General features: G+C 55.0%; 6 protein-coding genes across 6 annotated transcripts; 3 read left to right on the top strand and 3 right to left on the bottom strand.

The window, feature by feature from the left end:
* Nucleotides 1-529: 529 nt before the first annotated feature.
* Nucleotides 530-2160, bottom strand: ACRALDRAFT_2093234 (uncharacterized protein; the record flags this gene model as incomplete). The annotated part of the gene is made up of 2 exons (XM_071022622.1): nucleotides 530-725; nucleotides 872-2160. 2 exons carry the CDS (start codon nucleotides 2158-2160, stop codon nucleotides 530-532), a joined length of 1485 nt encoding a protein of 494 aa, XP_070879654.1.
* Nucleotides 2161-3978: 1818 nt separating this feature from the next.
* Nucleotides 3979-7384, top strand: ACRALDRAFT_2130781 (uncharacterized protein; the record flags this gene model as incomplete). The annotated part of the gene is made up of 4 exons (XM_071024003.1): nucleotides 3979-4332; nucleotides 4418-5006; nucleotides 5213-5312; nucleotides 5383-7384. 4 exons carry the CDS (start codon nucleotides 3979-3981, stop codon nucleotides 7382-7384), a joined length of 3045 nt encoding a protein of 1014 aa, XP_070879653.1.
* Nucleotides 6859-8910, bottom strand: ACRALDRAFT_1078726 (uncharacterized protein). The gene is made up of 4 exons (XM_071018806.1): nucleotides 8577-8910; nucleotides 8388-8501; nucleotides 8303-8319; nucleotides 6859-8229 (listed from the first exon to the last, which is right to left on the bottom strand). Exons 1-4 carry the CDS (start codon nucleotides 8742-8744, stop codon nucleotides 7467-7469), a joined length of 1062 nt encoding a protein of 353 aa, XP_070879652.1. The 5' UTR covers nucleotides 8745-8910; the 3' UTR covers nucleotides 6859-7466.
* Nucleotides 8911-10115: 1205 nt separating this feature from the next.
* Nucleotides 10116-14051, top strand: ACRALDRAFT_2031662 (uncharacterized protein). The gene is made up of 6 exons (XM_071020689.1): nucleotides 10116-10380; nucleotides 10843-10879; nucleotides 10961-11295; nucleotides 11371-11468; nucleotides 11541-12976; nucleotides 13029-14051. Exons 1-6 carry the CDS (start codon nucleotides 10374-10376, stop codon nucleotides 13312-13314), a joined length of 2199 nt encoding a protein of 732 aa, XP_070879651.1. The 5' UTR covers nucleotides 10116-10373; the 3' UTR covers nucleotides 13315-14051.
* Nucleotides 14052-14103: 52 nt separating this feature from the next.
* ACRALDRAFT_2015629 (uncharacterized protein) lies at nucleotides 14104-14456 on the top strand (the record flags this gene model as incomplete). The annotated part of the gene is made up of 3 exons (XM_071019811.1): nucleotides 14104-14282; nucleotides 14352-14390; nucleotides 14447-14456. 3 exons carry the CDS (start codon nucleotides 14104-14106, stop codon nucleotides 14454-14456), a joined length of 228 nt encoding a protein of 75 aa, XP_070879650.1.
* Nucleotides 14457-14479: 23 nt separating this feature from the next.
* ACRALDRAFT_1053715 (uncharacterized protein) lies at nucleotides 14480-16988 on the bottom strand (the record flags this gene model as incomplete). Its single annotated transcript, XM_071015789.1, has 5 exons — nucleotides 14480-14591; nucleotides 14815-16043; nucleotides 16107-16265; nucleotides 16338-16648; nucleotides 16736-16988. 5 exons carry the CDS (start codon nucleotides 16986-16988, stop codon nucleotides 14480-14482), a joined length of 2064 nt encoding a protein of 687 aa, XP_070879649.1.
* Between the last annotated feature and the right edge of the window lie 6 nt (nucleotides 16989-16994).

Raw genomic sequence — 16994 nt, 5'->3', positions numbered from 1 at the left:
ATACACATTACCAGTGGCTGCTCGGACGTGCCAACCTTCCTTGGTTACGGTAGTGCCTACCTACCTACTTCGTACAGGCCACAGATACCGGTAGAGTACATGACATGACGTGGCCAGAGTTCTTGCAGGCTTTAACCTCCCAACAAAAGCGCTGCGATAACTAGGTACTTAGTAAGGTAGGTACTTCTACGAACCGCTAACCGAGTGACTAATTATCATGTATTCGTATCATTATCATTCAGCTCGGCACCAAAAGTCATAGGGAGAGACGCTGGACAGGCACTCGCCAAATCCACGTCCCGCCAAATGAGACACTTTGTCCCTAGGTAGGCATATCAACCCTTACACTGTACAACATGCCCAACAAGTCCCCAATCCGATCCAGGATTCCATGCCCCAGCCGCTCCCAAGTATCGCGCTCTGTATATACACAAAGAAAGGAGATGCAAACAAGGTGCTGTCGTCATCTAGACCGAGCATCAGCGTGTCGTAACCGCATGAAACGAGTCATCACAACTCCCAGTCCGCTCTACACTTGATTCTCCTTCAGGTCGATGAGGTCGCTGGTCTCCTTTCGCGGCGGCGTGAGGCTCCTCTCCCACTCATCCATGAGAGAGGTAGCGGTTCGTTTGATATTACTCGGGCTCAGTCGATTGACCATGCTCGGGAGAAGCTCGTCCAGCTTGGCTGGTGACAGAATCGGCCTCCCACTCTGGTCCGTACGGCTATCGATCGTCATGGATGTCCTCGATGACTTGTTCTTACTGTTAATGACATAGGCTTAGTGGGCCAGGAAAAAAAAGAGGAAAAAAAACGAAAAGAAAAGAAAAGGCAACGCATGAAGAAGTCAATCAAAGAGAGGGAAACTTACAGTGGTGTCTGCACGTTGTTGTCCTCGTGAACGGGCGTAATTTCTCCGCTTCCACTAACGGTCGAACCGCTCCAGCGGGTCGATTTGATAGACGAAGCGGACGGCGACTCCCAGTTGGACCAGGCGTCGTCGTCAATCGAGTCGACCGGTAGCGGTGTCCACGAGAAACGCTTCGACTTGCTCGCACGCTTCGGAAGCGGGCTCGCTTGCGTTTGCGTCTGCGACGTTGCGGGTTGCGTTGCCGACTTTGTGGTCGCCCCTCCAGGCTGATCGAAAGCGCTGGCCAGGAGTGGTGCCTTGGGTCGAGACGCGCTGGGTGCCTTGATGGTCTCCTGATCGGCGGCGTACGACCATGGGCGTTGCTTCCTGACGTAGGCGTCTGATAAATTGGGTGATCTGTTCAGCTGGCCGGTAATAGGCTCATCCCCGACAGTAGCCTGTCGGATATCTTCCATGAAGCTCCAGAGTCCCAACTTAAAGTCCTCGGCAATTTGCTTCACGCCTTGCTGATGGGGGTTGTAGCCGCGAGGCTGCCACGACGCCCGCTTCTGGAGTCCCGGGTTCGCGGGGGCTCCGTCGCTCGCGGTCAAATCAGGAGTTCTGGATCCGGCTAGATCTTCGTGGTGCGAAAAGCCTCCGTCCGTCTTGGTGGGCGAGAGCAGCGACAGCGTCCTCGTATGTCCGCCCCGGAGGACTTTTCTTCGATGATCCTTGGAAGTATTCTGTCCCTGCAACAAGGCTCTCCTCCGCTCAAGTTCGACGCTGCGCCGAGCCGCTGCGTAGTCGTCGTGCTTTGGCCCGTCGGCGGCGAGGGGGGCGAGCGGCCGAGAGGCCCCCCGCTTCTGGTACGACTCCCGGATCGTCCACTGCCTCTTCAGCTTGGATAGCTCTACTTCGGCCCGGCCTAGCTCCTCCCGCAGTTCGAGGACTTTTCTTTCTTGCGCCGCTATCGCAATAATCAAGTCATTGTTATCTACCGGAGACGTCAAGCCCGAATCGACGGGCGTGGCAGGGAAGGACGACAAAACGGTCGACGATGGGCCCGAGGGGTCGCTGGTGGGCGGGGCGATGGGGAGGGTGAGGGAAAGACGATGACTGCTTCGAGATGCATTGGAGGTCGATCGGGACGAGCGGCAATTGTCCTCTGCGAATGCCGCGGGAGGCGGTGTGGACTCGACGTTGCTGTCGATCGTAATCGTCTGGGTCGTTGCCGGTGTCTCTGCAGCGTGTTTTAAGGTGTGGCTTGGGGGTTGCCGGTCAAGCGAGGAGACCACTTCGGGGTGCGACATTTGTTCGTCGGCGATGGGACTGATGCCGAGTGTGGAAGGCGACTTCTTGACCGACGAACGCCGGCGGATGTGTGCGAGGGTGGCCGCCTTTTCCATGATGAAAAAGCGGGGAAGGGAAGAACGAAGTGGGAAGGACGGTGGTGGTGGTGGTGACTGTCGAAGATGGCGAAAAAATTGCGATTGAAAAGAATACAGACTGCAAAGCGTGGTTGGCGGTGCTCGTCGTCGTCGTAGCTTGTGTGACAATAGTGAGTGAGCGGCGGAGGCGTAGGCCCGCCTGTGGCGCCGGTGTCTCCCGGGGGAGGAGAAGTGAGCGTGGGTCGTCCTTCTGGCGACGATGGCCTTGTGGTTATTCAGATGTCTCTGATGGTCATTGAAAAGAGCGCGGGAACAAGACGAGACGAAGCAGATTTGCAGCTGAAAGATGGCGGTCATGGAGAGAACGAGAGAAGCTGGCTCATGGTAAGGAAGGAGTGGTGTGGTGGGTAGGCATAAGACGACGGCTAATTGTGCAAGGGAAGACAGTGGGCGAGAACCATGGGAGAATAGCGACGAGCCCCGACGATCGCGTGTGTACAACGTATTGTATTGTATTGTATTGTCAGGGGTCTGAGTCCCAGGTGTTCGAACGGAACTCCCGGTCAATTCGCGCCAGTGATTGGACGGGTATGGTGTTGGTGAGATTGCGGGTGTTCAGTGCAAGGGGATTAGGGGGGCTGGGTTGCCATGCTCGAGGCCAGAACACTGGAGAGATTGTGAAGGCAGTCGATGGTTGTGCGTAGAGGCCGTTTTCAGGACCAAAAATAGCAAATAGCGAAAGATGCAGATCCTTGAAGGATGCTTAATTTGGTCTGACGTGGAACTGGCCGACAAGTTTTGTGTTGTTGGAGAGATAAAGTCGAGCGTACGTTGAAGGAAGAAGAAGGAAGTCAAGGGAATAAGTGCGGTTGTGGCGTCGTCCGTCTCTCTGCCGTTTCTCTGCCGTTGACAAAGTGATTTCCGTTGTTTACTTTTCGCAACTTCAGCTGTTGTTTTGATCTTGCAGCTTCACCACGTCAACGCCCCTCAAACGACGCCATTGACTACGGAAACCAGTGGACCTTGATGCTAAAGCAGAGGCTAGTCCACTTGGACTGCGGCGGTGCTATTCAGGGGCATGCATCAACTTGATGGGGTTTCAAGCAAACGATCGCTTCGCAGTGTTCCCGGGGCCGTAGACAAGGGCCACAGATAGGTTCAGGTTCATGGTTGCCCCGCCAAAATAACGCGCAGTCTTTATACTGAGTAATTACAGGAGAGATTAAGAGATTAAGAGATTACTTCGTCATGTGCTGCATGGTCTGCGGAGTATTACGGAGTACATTACGATATGCGGTGAGCTAAGGCTGCATGAAACACAAGGGTGGCCAGTCAGGGTCAGTGCTTGAATTACAACGTACATGTATGTATTCGTACAGTTCCCCAGGAGTACGAAGTACAACGTACATACGAAAATACGAATAAGAGGTGTGCCTAATATAGGGTCACGTGTTTACCCGTCAGGCTCGTGTGTCCCTCACGTCAACGCGTACGGGAGTCATATCCTCCACGACGCACGACGTCCAGGGACTAGACGAATGACGACAGCATACCGGATGCCAATTCTCAAGACTCCATGACTTGCCGGATGACACAAGGCAACAGTCCCAACCACGTTCTAGGCATCGTGAATGGGACGGCTTTCTCGTGTGAACCCTCAACTACGCCCAACTGCTGGGCAGACCTGGTCGTCGGCCCATTGTGAATTGCATCGTGTTTTCAGTCGCCTCAACTCGAGAGATGCCCCTTCCATTTGCGTTTGTGTGCGACTTGCTAGAGCAGGTCCAGGCCCAAGTCCGCACACCCAACAAGGAGAAACACCGCGACCTCCAGCGCGACGCCATATGGAGATGGTTCAGCAAACACAGAGAGATGATCGACCACCCTGACACCCACGTCTCGGCCCTCTTCTCCACACTTCTTCCTGACAAGAGGACAGACCGGGTATATGGCATCCAAGCCCCGTCATTGCGACAGATCGTATGTCGTGCTCTGTGCCTCGGTGCTTCGCGAATCACTCAGCTCCAAAGGTACGAGCAGCCGGGAAGCGGCGTCGACCTCGCAGACTGCATTTCGGCCATATTGACAGAAACGGTGCGGTCATTCAAACTCCCCTTTTTGTCCCTTGGGCGTAATCTCAAGTCTCACTCTCCTTACTCCGTGACTAATCCCGCCGCAGCCTAGTCCCCTATATTGCAAAGAGAGGCCCGTCACCGTCGAGGAGGTCGACTCTCTTCTCAACAGTGTTGCGTCCAGATGCACATTCAGCTCGCCTGCTGTCCGCTTTTCTCGATCTGCCTCGAGCTCTGGGAACCGTGAAGACTTGGGCCGCATTTACCTGCGCCTCAGCGCCACGGAAGCCAAGTGGTTTACCCGCCTCGTTTTGAAGACTTATGACCCGGTCATCCTTGATCCCATGCTCGTGTATAGTGCCTACGATGGGCGCTTAGGAATGGTTCTGATGGCCCAGGACAACTTCAGTGTTGCCTTGGATACTCTACAGAAGATACGAGCCCCCCAGCCCCGTGGCGTGGCAAGAGACGACCTCGCGAATCTGATCAAACCCATTCTTGGAACAAAGGTCAGCCGTCAGTTCTGGCGCAAGGGTAGGAGCATCAAGCATTGCATAGACATGTGCCGTGGACGCGTCAGCTGCGAAAAGAAAATGGATGGCGAATACTGCCAGGTTCATGTCGACTTGAGTAAAGGCCCACGATGCATTCAAATCTTCTCCAAGAGCGCGAAAGACAGTACTGAGGATCGCGCCGGTGTCCATCAGTAAGTTGGCCCGTTTCCCAGTTTCCCATTATGTGGCTTCTGTTCTCACCACGCTTATACCTGGCATAGAGCAATCCGCGATTCATTGCTGCTCGGAAATCCATCCCCCAGAATTACCAAAGGATGCATTCTCGAGGGGGAATTGGTTGTCTACAATGATAGGGCATGTCTCCCCCTGAGAATCCAGATTTCACAGCACTAACACTGCACCAGGAAGGGAGAATTTCCCCTTTCCACAAAATCCGCAAACATGTCTCACGGTCTGGGAGATTTATCAATGTGGAACAAGACTCTCCGTAAGTCGTTCCAATATTCCCCAGACGGTAACTGCCGAATGCATACTTGAACGAATGCCTGACAAAACAGACCCGACCCCGATGAACACTTGATGATTGTATACTATGACGTCCTGCTGATCGACGACGAATCCCTCCTCGGGCTTCGACAAACGGAGCGTTTCAAACGACTGGAACAACTCATTTGCCGCCGCCGGGGGCATGCTGAGATTGTCGAAAGGCAAATCATAGACCTCGCTGGACCATCCGGTGCGTCAGATCTACGAAGGGCATTTGCTGCCTCCATCACGTCACGAAGTGAAGGATTAGTCTTGAAACCGGACGCTCCGTACTTCGACTTTACGGCCTCGAGGAACCCCCTGACAGGGAGCCCTATCAAACTCAAGAAGGAGTATATTGGGACGTTCGGGGATATTGGTGACTTTGCTGTCGTCGGGGCCAGCTACAACCCGGTCAAGGCCAGGACGTATCAGATTCCCGGCCTCAAGTACACACACTTTTACATCGCCTGCCTCACCAACAAGGAAGATGTTCAGCGGCACCGCTGCAGACCACACTTTACCGTGGTGGAGTACGTCGAACTAAACGAGACGCTCCTGAGAATGGTCGTGTTCTCTGCGAATCCAGAGTCTGTACCCATAGAAGAGAACGAGGCCATCGGTCTACGCATCCCCGCCCGCATCATGTCCGAGAAGCCTCCGACCATGGTGTTTCCCACTCCCTTGGTCTTCGATGTCAGATGCTTCTCCTTCGACAAGCAGGGCAACGCTGGATTCTGGTCGCCTCGGTTCCCCGGAGTGACCAAGGTCCATCTCGACCGGGACTATCTTGACACCATCACTTTCACCGAGTTGCAAACCATGGCCGAGAATGCCGTGACCGTACCCGAAATGGAGGACAGTCAAGAGCTCCTGGACTGGATTGCGAGGCTTGAGGGCGCTGACCCTAGAGGTATTCCCGTCGACGCCGCCACGCAGTCAACCATATCTTCCATGGCAACACCATCTCCGCGGGCCCGGTCAGCGCGAGCGTCGGAGTCGCCAGCCGCCGAGAGACGACAGAACCCCCTCAAGCGTCTTCAACTCTTGCCACCTGTATTAGAAGAAGAACAGCCGCGTGGCCCCCTTACGCCTCCGACATCCTCGGTTTTGACGGCTTATCAACTCACACCTGGTCGTGCCCAAGCCACCACGCCGAAGGGAAAAGGAACAAACGAACACCATTTCGCGCACAATGCCGATAGCCCGTTGTTTCACCCTAAGAAGCGAAAATCGAACACATCTCCTACTTATCCGACTCGACTCCAATCGCCATCGCCTCACGAGACTTGTCAACCATCACAAGGACGCACCCCTCTCGCGGACGTCGGTGTCAATACCTCTCAGACACTAAACAAGACCCCCGCGCCCCAACCATCAGACTTGTTGCCAGTGAGTGATAAGCAAATCGAGCGCAGAACCACCGACACCACCTCCGGAGTCACAGTTCATCCGATCCTGCCAGAAAAGGACGTCTCATCCCAAGCCCGCCTGGCCTCGACTCCCCCACTTCATGGGCGACGCGATGTGTATGGCATGGGGCCTCAGCCCCAGAAGCCGACTAGCTGTCGATACGTGGGACGCGGCTGCATGTTGGGAAGTCGCGACTTTCTCCTATCGCCATGGGTCGCGAAGCAAGCTCGTATAACCGAGAAACTTCTACCGGCTCACGGAATCACGAGATGGGCCACGGACCCCAGAGAATGGCTCAAGCATAGTCAAACAACATCCGCTCACGATGTTCCCCGAGTGTCAACTTCTGGACAGCAAGAGCGGCATGGGACACCAGCCCCGGCCAAACGACGTCGCAAGGTTTGTTTCGTGGAGCGGAAACGGGGTGACGCCACGCGAGACCTCTTCTTGTACATCGAAAAGGTGAATCTACGTTTACCCGATGGAGGGCGTGAATGGGTGGAGGTGTATGACTGGAGGGTGCTGGAGGAGATGACTCGACATGAGGACTCCTCCGATGGGCCGTTGCGCAAAGCTACGCGCAAGGGGATATGGGAAAAGTGGTGGGTTGGACTAGCATGACAACGGGTATGATGATGATTGCATATGAGTGCACGGCTACCGGGGTCATCTTCACGATGGGGCGATTCTCTCCCCGTTTGATTCAAGCTGTCTGACTTTTCGACTCTTGGTCCTTGTATACGCCGAGATGGCTCGCCTTGAGGCGCATGTGCAAGTGCTCATCGGCCGTCAAGACTTTTCTCTCAGCATAAGGATTCGCATTCTCGGCCCTGGCATCGGAGACGAAGTTCCGGACCCTCTCACTCGGAACAGGATCCAAGGGGACCGTGCCGCGGGGATGGTAGAAGAAGGCAATGGAATACCGCGGCCCGGTACCCGTCTCTCCCGGGACCTGGGACTGGCCGGAGAAGACGACACGATGCACGGTACTTCGCAAAAGGCCGTTGGTCCAATAGCTGAGGAGATCGCCGATGTTGATTAGGATGGGCGGGGCCGGGTCGGACTCGGTGCCGGGAGGGCATACGGGGACGGGTGCCCATTCGTTTTCCGGGGTGAGGATCTCTAGGCCCGGCTGGCCGGGGAGGCGGAAGAGGAGGGTGATGGAGCCGTAGTCGGAGTGGGCGCCGGCGCGGACTGGGGTGGTATCCGCGACGTCAGCCGGGGCGAGATCGGGGTAGTACAGGAGGCGGAGGATGGCGCCAGATTCACGCGGCGGAACAATGTGGGCACTAGAGAAAAAGTCGGGGGGTTGGACGTCGAGACCGAGGCCGAGAAGGTAGAGGAGCCGGAGGCAAAGGGAACGACATTTGTCTTGGAAGGCGCCGATCTGGGGTTCGCCAAACTGGATGGTCTTGGGCAGGGGTTGCGGGGCTTTTCCGTCTTCGAAGATGCCGAAGTTGAAGGCTCTAGTACGAGGGAGGGGGTTCCGGCCTTGGTCAGCGGACGACGAGAGAGTCGCAACTCGGGGACTCGACTCACTCTTTGTAGTCTCCGACCTGCGAATAGTTAGTAGTCTACTTCCCATTTCGTTCCTGGCTGGGAAGGATTTGCGGCGAGGACTCACTTTCTGCGTCTCGGGATCAAGCACCTCGGTGTACATGTCCGACCAGCCGCGGTTGTTCGCCTGTCTGCTACAGGCGGCTTTCTCCTCGACAGGTGCCTTGAAGAGCTTCCGGGACTGCAGGACCGCGGGTTATTAGAAGCGCCAAGGTCAAATCACTTCGCTACGTCTACAGGAAAGAAAGATCCTTACCAGGTCAAAGATGCCGTCAATGTCGGACGGGCTCATAAAGTGGCCCGTGTTCTTGATATAGATGAAGCCATGCTCGGCAGCGGCGTCGACGAGCTGGCGGGCTACCGAGGCTTCGTCGGTGCCGGGGCTGGAGATGTCGATGATGGGAATGTTGGCGCTGGGGGCCATGGCGATGCAACGAGGGGGGAGGCGGGGAGTATTGATATGAAAGGACACACAGCAGACGAGGCCCGTCTTTATGAACAGAGGATGGCTGCTATACGGGTGTACTCGGTGGAATTATCAAGGGTGTAGTGTGTTCCTGCTGGGCCATCTTATACTCCGAGCAGGTTACTGTCAGACCACTCAACAACCACATCGCTCGATGAGGGGGTATGGCAAGACATTGGTGATACCTTCCCCTCACCCAGCTTATGAAAAGTACAAAGTACAACACCTGTGATACCTCGGGGACCAGATGTGCCGTACGAAGTATACTTCATAGGTACGGTGCGGCCTCCTCCCAAGACATCGTTATCATACCTACTCAACCACTATCATAAGCAAGGTATATTTCAAGACACTTTTGGGCATACATCTGTGCCGCTTACTCGCATCGCAGGGAACCGCCCAAAACCATGCGCACTCGGCTTATAAAAGGATTACGGAATGCACAGCATGCCACATGCCATGCAGTGCAGTCAAGCCATACCTTATGCCGGTACGGGCATTAAGCATCAACCTGTTCCGTAACATACCTAGGTAATGCCAGGTCCTTGAATGCAACGCATAGGTATAGTATGGAGCGAAGGTACATGGCCTATGGGTTTCGCGGGGGCGAAGGCTTTCCAGTTGTCGCTGTTCAAGATGATTTCCGCCTCGTGCCTTGCAAAGTATCATGGTTGTAAATATACCACACCAACACCTCGCGTCTCAAGCAGGAGAGGATTTGAAGTACCTGGGCAGTAGATTTTATTATGCCCATCGTTTCTTCCATTTCCATTATGTACTTCGTATTCTTTGCAAAAGATGACAGGAAATGTGCGGATTACTCATATGAGCCAAGTTGTAAGGTACGTATAGTGGGTAATCATTAATGACGAGTTGTTTCTTAGCCACCTATGCGCGTTACCTACTCATCACTTTTGCTTACTCACTTTACCACTCACTTACCATAATATCGAGGTGCAGCCCAGATTCAATAGCCTGGGTTGTACTTTGGCGCCCGGAAACAAAATTCGAGGGGAGGAAGCCCCAACCTTCTTGCCCTGGATAGAAAGTACAATACGCCTACCCCGTCCCCACAAGGTAGTATACAACGTACAACGTACCGTACCTGCACTTCGGTTCGCCAAAACACAAGGTATTATATACATTGAGATCCAGCGCTCGTACCCTCTATTAGTAGCAAAGTAAAGTATCTGTGACTTACGACCCATGCCATGCCTAGACTTGGAAAGTCTATCTACACTGCGGGCCCAGTCCAATCCTATTCCATCCCTCTCAATTGCCCAATTCCACCTTCAACTCCTGCCTTTCTTTGCTGGCATCACCAATCCTCGACCAAGCTACCCCCCAGCCTGACCTCATCCTGAACCTCCCGAAACCACTGGCCTATATTGCCGGCCTGGTTCCTTCATGACAAACCCCACCCTCTTTTTGGGAGTTTGTTAAGTTCCTCCTCTTTTGCCCCTCTCTCCAAGGAGGTCTTGCCGTTATCCAGCTCGGTTTGGCACTCCGCCCCCTCGTCACGACCCACGATCCCGTCTTCCTTGAGCTTCCTAAAGCTTTGCGTGGTCGTGCGCAAGGCCGGTCAAGATGCCTTGTAAGTATCCCTTACTTCTTCCTAATGTGCTACACATTCTAGTGACGAAGCCGTCGCGTCTTTGTTTCGGGCTTTTGCTCTTGCGACGCTCGGCATTCTGATTGCACTTGCTTGTGCGTGTGCGTGCGGAGCTTTGCCCTCCTTCCCCGATACCCGCCCTGGCACCACACACCTTGCGATGGATTAGCCGTCTTGGACCAGCTGTCTTGCATGTTGGTGGCGTCATACTCTCGTGGGTCCAATCGATGGGTGAATTCTTGATGCTCGGATGCTGCTGTTTCCTGCAGAAGCATGCCTACTGGCCAACGAACTATCCCTAGAGATTTGCACCAACGAGCTCTCCCCCCCAGCGCCCATTCAATCGTTTCTCGGCACCATGTCACCTCTTTTCTGGCCTCCCTGCAGTCGGATGCTAGACGCTTTCTTTGCCGTTGCCAGCACGCAGACTGACTGTGTAGCTAGCTCTTGTCGAAGATGCTTGGATCAACGGCCAGGCCGCGTGAGTCAATCCCTGCCGAGACCGCGATGGACCCTTGCATTTGGAATTCCGGCCAGCTGACTTTTTTTTTGGGCTAAACAGGACTTTCAACGTCTCTGATGTCGAGCATTGCGCCATCGCTGTAGATGCGACGTACTATCTCCAGCTCCTCCTCGATACTCCGCCCTCTCACGAACCTCTTTTGCCTGCCCTAGGGGCCCTCACAGGCCTCGAGACCCATATTCGCCACGACTTGGAGCAATGGAATGCCCACAACATCATTCCCCTCTTCATCTTCGACGGCCAGCCCCTCCATGGGCAAGATCAGGTTACCGTGCACCGCGGAAAACTTGCCAACAGGAAAACCGACGAGGCATGGAACCTATACTTTAAAGGAGAGGCGGAGCAGGCGGTGACTGCCTTTGGCGCAAGTAGCGGTAAGGGCCTATATCCTTCGCGGCGAAGATGCTAAGCAACGCTCCTGACCTTGGCCTTTTTCTTCTTTCCCGCAGGTGCCTTTCGCGTGCAAGAGCTCTACCCCGTGCTCCAAAGCATCTTGCGATCCAAAAGTCTTCACTTCCTCGTGGCCCCCAGCAACGCGGCTGCTCAAGTGCGTCTCGGTAGCCTCCTCCCCTCCACCTAGCTCGTCACGTCCTGACATTTCCTTTCTCCTTTCTTCCAGATCGCATACCTCGACATGATCGATTCCGATCAAGTGGGCGGCATCATGGGTTCGCAGGAACTTCTGCTCTACCCGATCAACGACGGCATCATCCGATCGATAGACTGGGAGTCCAAGAAAGTGACTGCCATTTTCAAAAAGGGCCTCATGCGATCCCTGAACGTTACCGAAACCACCCTCGTCGACTCGCTTCTCATGACCGGAACCTCATTCCTACGTCCCTACCCGCCGCTCCAAGACCCCCAGTACGTCCGCCGCCAGCCTTACACCATTAACGATGCCGTAAACATGCTGCGGACCGCCGACAAGTCAGTCGCAGCGTCGTGCTCCGCCTTTAGCGACGTCCTGCAGGCCCAAGACCCAGACTGGCTGGACAAGTACAGGCGAGCCAAGATGGCTGTGCTGCATTTCATCCACATCACCGAGTCCGGCGAGGTAAAAGTACACGATCACGAGCACCTTACCAAGGACAACATCCAATACCTGGGCCTGCAGCTTCCTGCTGAACTCTACCACTATCTCAATACGGGTTTGATTGGAGGTCGTCTGTTGAGCGTTCTGACACATCTACAATTCGTCGTTCTTCCCACTCTGGACGGTGCTGTTACCGAAAACTATAAGCGCCTGGTGACCAAGCAACTCGCGCCCGTCCGGGAAACCACTCTGGGTCTCCTCGTGCCTAGGCTTCATAGGTGGATCGGCCGCCAGGATATCAACCTCAAAGTATGGTACGACGACAACTTTTCCCAAAAGCTCAACCACGCAACTGCCCAGCCCAACCCGATACAGCGTGCCGCGACGTGGGACATCAAAGCCTCCACCTTCAAGAAGAGCGATGTCGTGGCGCAGAGTCCCGGCTCCATCGCGTTTGAAGTCCTGTCTCTCCTCTTCCCCGAGTTTGTCGCCGAGACTTTCCCCAAGGAGAAGCGGGTAAAGGACATCAACTCGGCGTCGGAAATCACAAGTACAGCCATTTGGCGGTTCCTTCACCTCCGAGGCTATGTCGACGACAAGCACGGGCTCACAAACTGGGGCAACGCGCTCGCCAGTTCCATGATGAGCGTCCAGGGATGGGCCGACAAGGTCGCGTCGGACTTGAACGCGTACGAGGCTGTACTCGTAGCGTACGAACTTATCCGGTTCGGCGTCCTGACGGCCAATCCGAATCAGGCAGAACTCAATGGAGTGGCACCGGATGGGAGCGATTCCGATGAGGGTAGCAGCCTCCTCATCGCCCGCTGTGCTTCACTGCTGAAGCTCCGACACGAGGCCAACGGATACACAGGGCCACTTAGTAAGACCCTGCTCCATTTTTGGTCCTTGGCGAGTGAGGTTCGCCAAACAGACCGAGATCTCGTAGAGGCCATTGTCGCCTCCATGTTCTTGCATGCGCAATCGGAGAGGGATAGAGACGACTACCTAGCCCTCAGTCATCGGTAAGCCACCCACTTTGCACGAGTGTGCGTGCACCCACTAACGGATGCGTAGCCTTCCCTTCTTGCACAATCCAGACATTGCCCTGGGTATCGCAGTCAAAACCTTCCTGGCCGATATTTCACCAGAAGATGAACCTGCTGTGCGACAGAGCAAGTTGGACGCATTCCCTGCCAATTTCGTGCCCAACGCCATCAACTTTCCGGAAGACTTGGATACGAGCTTGTCCTTCTTTGACGCCCTCTTTGCCGGCATTGAGAACCTGAACATGGAAATGTCGGCCGAGGACAAGGCTGCTTGGCGGGAAGCCAAGGAGTACCGAGAATTGCGACGGCTCTAAGTCATCCTTTTAGCGCGGCGTTGGGGGGGACTGCAGAAGAAAACAAGAAGGGAAAAGAAGAAAAGAAGGAAAAAAAAAACGGAAAAAGAAAGAAAGAAAGAATAGGCAAAGTCCAACTCCTGTGAGGGCCGTGTGGAATTGCAGCCGATGGCTCCGGGCGACTCGCGGAGCCCTTAGCATTGACGCCCACCCTTCGCAGAGAGCAATGGGCCTCTATGTGCATGCCGCCCTGCATGAGGCGAGGACTGGTGGAGCTTCGACTCGGCATCGGTGAACTAATGTACCCGTCGTGACGACTCGAGCATCAAACCGAACGGGTAGCGCAGCCCGACGGTCATGGATTGCTCGGACGATATCGATAAGCATCTATGGTGGTATCTGCCAGGCCCCCGGCATAGGCGTCTTGTGATACATACTATTGAGGCTAGGATGTTCAGGCAGGTTTCCCAGCGACATGCAGACAGCACTCTACGCTATGTGCTCGAGATAGCTATTTAGTCCCGAAGAGAATCAACATGCCACCCATCGTCTACTCCCCTGTGAGCCACTGAATCTTCAGTGATGGACACGATGAAGCGCAGGCATGGATCTTGACTGAGTCTCACAAAATCCCCAGGGTCGCAGGAGAGCGAACATGGCTAGAAGTAGGGAGGTCGCAAAGGTGTGATCCCTCCAGGATTTCTGGTTGCCTACACGACTCTCAAAAGCGCCCTGACCAACCTCGTGAATTCATATCATCTATTTTTCGTATCCATCTGATCTCCAATGCACCCCAGAGACCGACCCATGATGCATCCTGCTTTGATCCCTGAACGACAGCTAGCCATCGACGGGCTGGCTGGCCATCCAGCCCACCAACGAAGAAGAGACTTGAACGCCACCCGAAAAATCCAAACCAGTACGAGTCCCATCCCATCTTCTGAAGCATCCTGTTCCGAGGACGGGCTGTATAAAGAAAGGCGCAGCAAGTGAATGACAAGAAAGAGAAAAAAAAAAAAGAAAGGAGCACAGGGTATCATGGTCCGATTTCTCCCCAGCAAGATTCATCCCACTTTTAGCACGCAAAAGAAAAAAAGGTCAATGGAGTAATCCTCTATACCCGGCAGCCGCGACACCGTCGCATGTTGGCTAGCTTGTCTTGATTTGCTGGGCGAGGGGGAGGCTGTCAGATAAGCAAGCGGCGTTTTATGGGATGCGGTACAGCTTGGCCGTCGAGGTCTCCCCGTTGGCTACCGTTTGCCGCGCCGCCCATGCGACGGATTTTGTCGAGAAGATTGCTGTAAAGGAATATCGTTAGACTTTATTTTCTTTTTTGGGACTTGTTTCGTGAATCGAATGGGCGAGAACGGTCGTAGACAGCTGGAGACTGACTAGTCTTGTGCCCAGCCCGAATCCCACGCCGGTTCATGCGCCTCCATGTACTGACATGGGCACAAGGTATGGAGGACAGTGTATTCGGGGGACGTAGGAGGAGAAGGAAAGGAAATGGGGGGTGCATACTCTATCGGCAGTTGGCCTCTGCTACCTTCCAGCATGGCCAGGTTGATCCTCTCCACTTGGTCCTCATCTTCTTCGCGGTGCACTTGCTTGATGTGCTGTTGTATTCTCTGTCTGCCCTCGCTCTCTTCCGGGTTCCGCTCGACAAAGGCGCAGTCGTCGTCTTCGTCGCAGACCCAGGCGCCGTTGGGGCCCTTGGGAGTATCGTCCGGTAGCTTCTCGGCCCGGATGACAATCTTGACCGGGGGGACGCCATCTGTGGGCGACTTGTCGGCCTCTGCTTCCTCGTCGCCGCTGTCTGCCTGCGTTGCATCCTCCAAGGCCCCGTCATCGTCGTCGCCCAAGATATGGGACGTCTTGGCCGACTTGGCACCCCGGACACTCGCCTCCGACGCGTCGTCCGAGGCGAGCGGTCTCTTGCTGGAGGGACGGAGAATCGACGTCTTGCCTGAAGGGCGGCCCCGTGTTCGCCGTTGGGGCGTCTGCAGTGCTGCGCCATTGGTCGCCGCCGAAGGGCGCTTGCTGGTAGACGGTTCGGCAGCGGTAGAGCTAGCCATCTTTCTATCTCGCTTGACGAGTTGTTCTATGACTCGGTCCGGATCGAATAATTCTGGAGGCCGACGCTCGCTCTTGGCTGCATCTAGGAGATGGTTGTGGAGGCTCGATCCCGCCCACACGCCGGCATCCAGTTCGGCAAGTAACTCGGGCGCATAATACGTCAGCATCTCGCTGGCCGCATTGTAGTTCTTGATCTTGTGATTATAATACAACTTGGACCAGATTTTGGATTTGGAGACGGCACTTAGTGGCACGTTCAGGCCGCGTCTGATTTCTTCGATGCCGTCTACGAGGGCTCTGACCACTGCCGAGGTCCCGTCACGAGGCGTCGCGGGAGTTGCTGACGTTCCCTGTTCATTGGCGTTGATTGGCGCGGGGTCCGGGTCGATGTCCATGGGTTGGGGCGCAGGGGATGCGGTGGTTGGCAGAGGCGTCGTCGTCTCGTCGGTCTTTCTAGATCGCCGACTGCCCCGCTTCGATGCAAAGTCGCGCGAAGCGACTTCGGCTTCGGCACTGGTCTCGGGTTGCGCCGAGGCACGTTGGGTCGATCTGGCTAGGGATTTGTGAACCGGAGGATCATCAGCAGTGGCCACAAGCTCCTGGGGCTCGATCTTTCCGACGACGGCGGGGTTCCGCTTCTTCAGCTCGTTCTCCAGGACTTTGCGGGTGAGTTTCTGGGTTCGAGAGTTAGCACGATGGAGCAAGAACACACGAAAAGGGCAGCTGGGCTAGCTCACAGGATGTCTCGAAGTAAGCCACTTGAATAACGTTGTCGGCTCCCAGTCGAAGTAGCTCTTGTCCTCTTCGTAGAAATGGGAAATGAGGAACGGCGCATGTTCATCACACGAGGCAACCACCTCTTGGTAGACCGCTCCGTCCCCGGCATTAACGGCAAACTGGAGTGTCAAACGGTCCGAATCAGTTACCAGCTCGCGCAAGGATTGGTATTGGGGCGGGATTGAACGCACCTTGAAGAACATGGTGTCCGGGTCCAACCGGTCATAAATTTCCACGCGGCTCATCTTCTTGCCCTTCTTCCTCCTGTAAGGTTCTTCAAAAGCCATGTGTACATCGAGCATGTTGTAGTAAAGCGAAACAGCCTCGGCCATCTTGGTGTAAATGGGTGTGTACTCGACCGAAGGGGGCCTGATTTCGTACCAGCCGCAGCGTCCTCCGGCCCAGACGCAGGGCGTCTTCTCTGCACCCTCGCCGATGCCTACCGAGTAGGTTGCGCAGTTTCGTATCTCGATGTAAGTGGACTTGGGCGAGCGCTTAATAACTAGTCGGGGCAACGAGGTTAGCGGCCGGAGTTCATATCTCGGGTGTAGAAGGAAAAAGGGAGAGAAAAGTAAATAGAAGAGCTTACATCGGCTCGCCTGGTTGCCCTCTGCTCTGATGAAGCCCCGTACAGTGACGGGCCCAAGGAAAGAGACATATAGGAGGTCGGCCATTTGGCCATCCTTTCCGTATATGGTGACATCCTCCAGAACATATGTCTTGTCCCAATCATTCTCGTCTATGGACGGAATCTTGAGCACGCTGGTCTCTTCGACGTACTTGATCCTGTCTTCGTCGACCGTCGCGACGGTGGAATTGGACGATCTCCGTTTCCTCCCCATGTTGAA

This window comes from Sodiomyces alcalophilus, assembly GCF_042370955.1.
Source record: "Sodiomyces alcalophilus JCM 7366 unplaced genomic scaffold ACRALscaffold_1, whole genome shotgun sequence".
In the NCBI taxonomy this organism is placed as follows: Eukaryota; Fungi; Ascomycota; class Sordariomycetes; order Glomerellales; family Plectosphaerellaceae; genus Sodiomyces; species Sodiomyces alcalophilus.
This window is presented reverse-complemented; position numbering and strand designations above follow the sequence as displayed.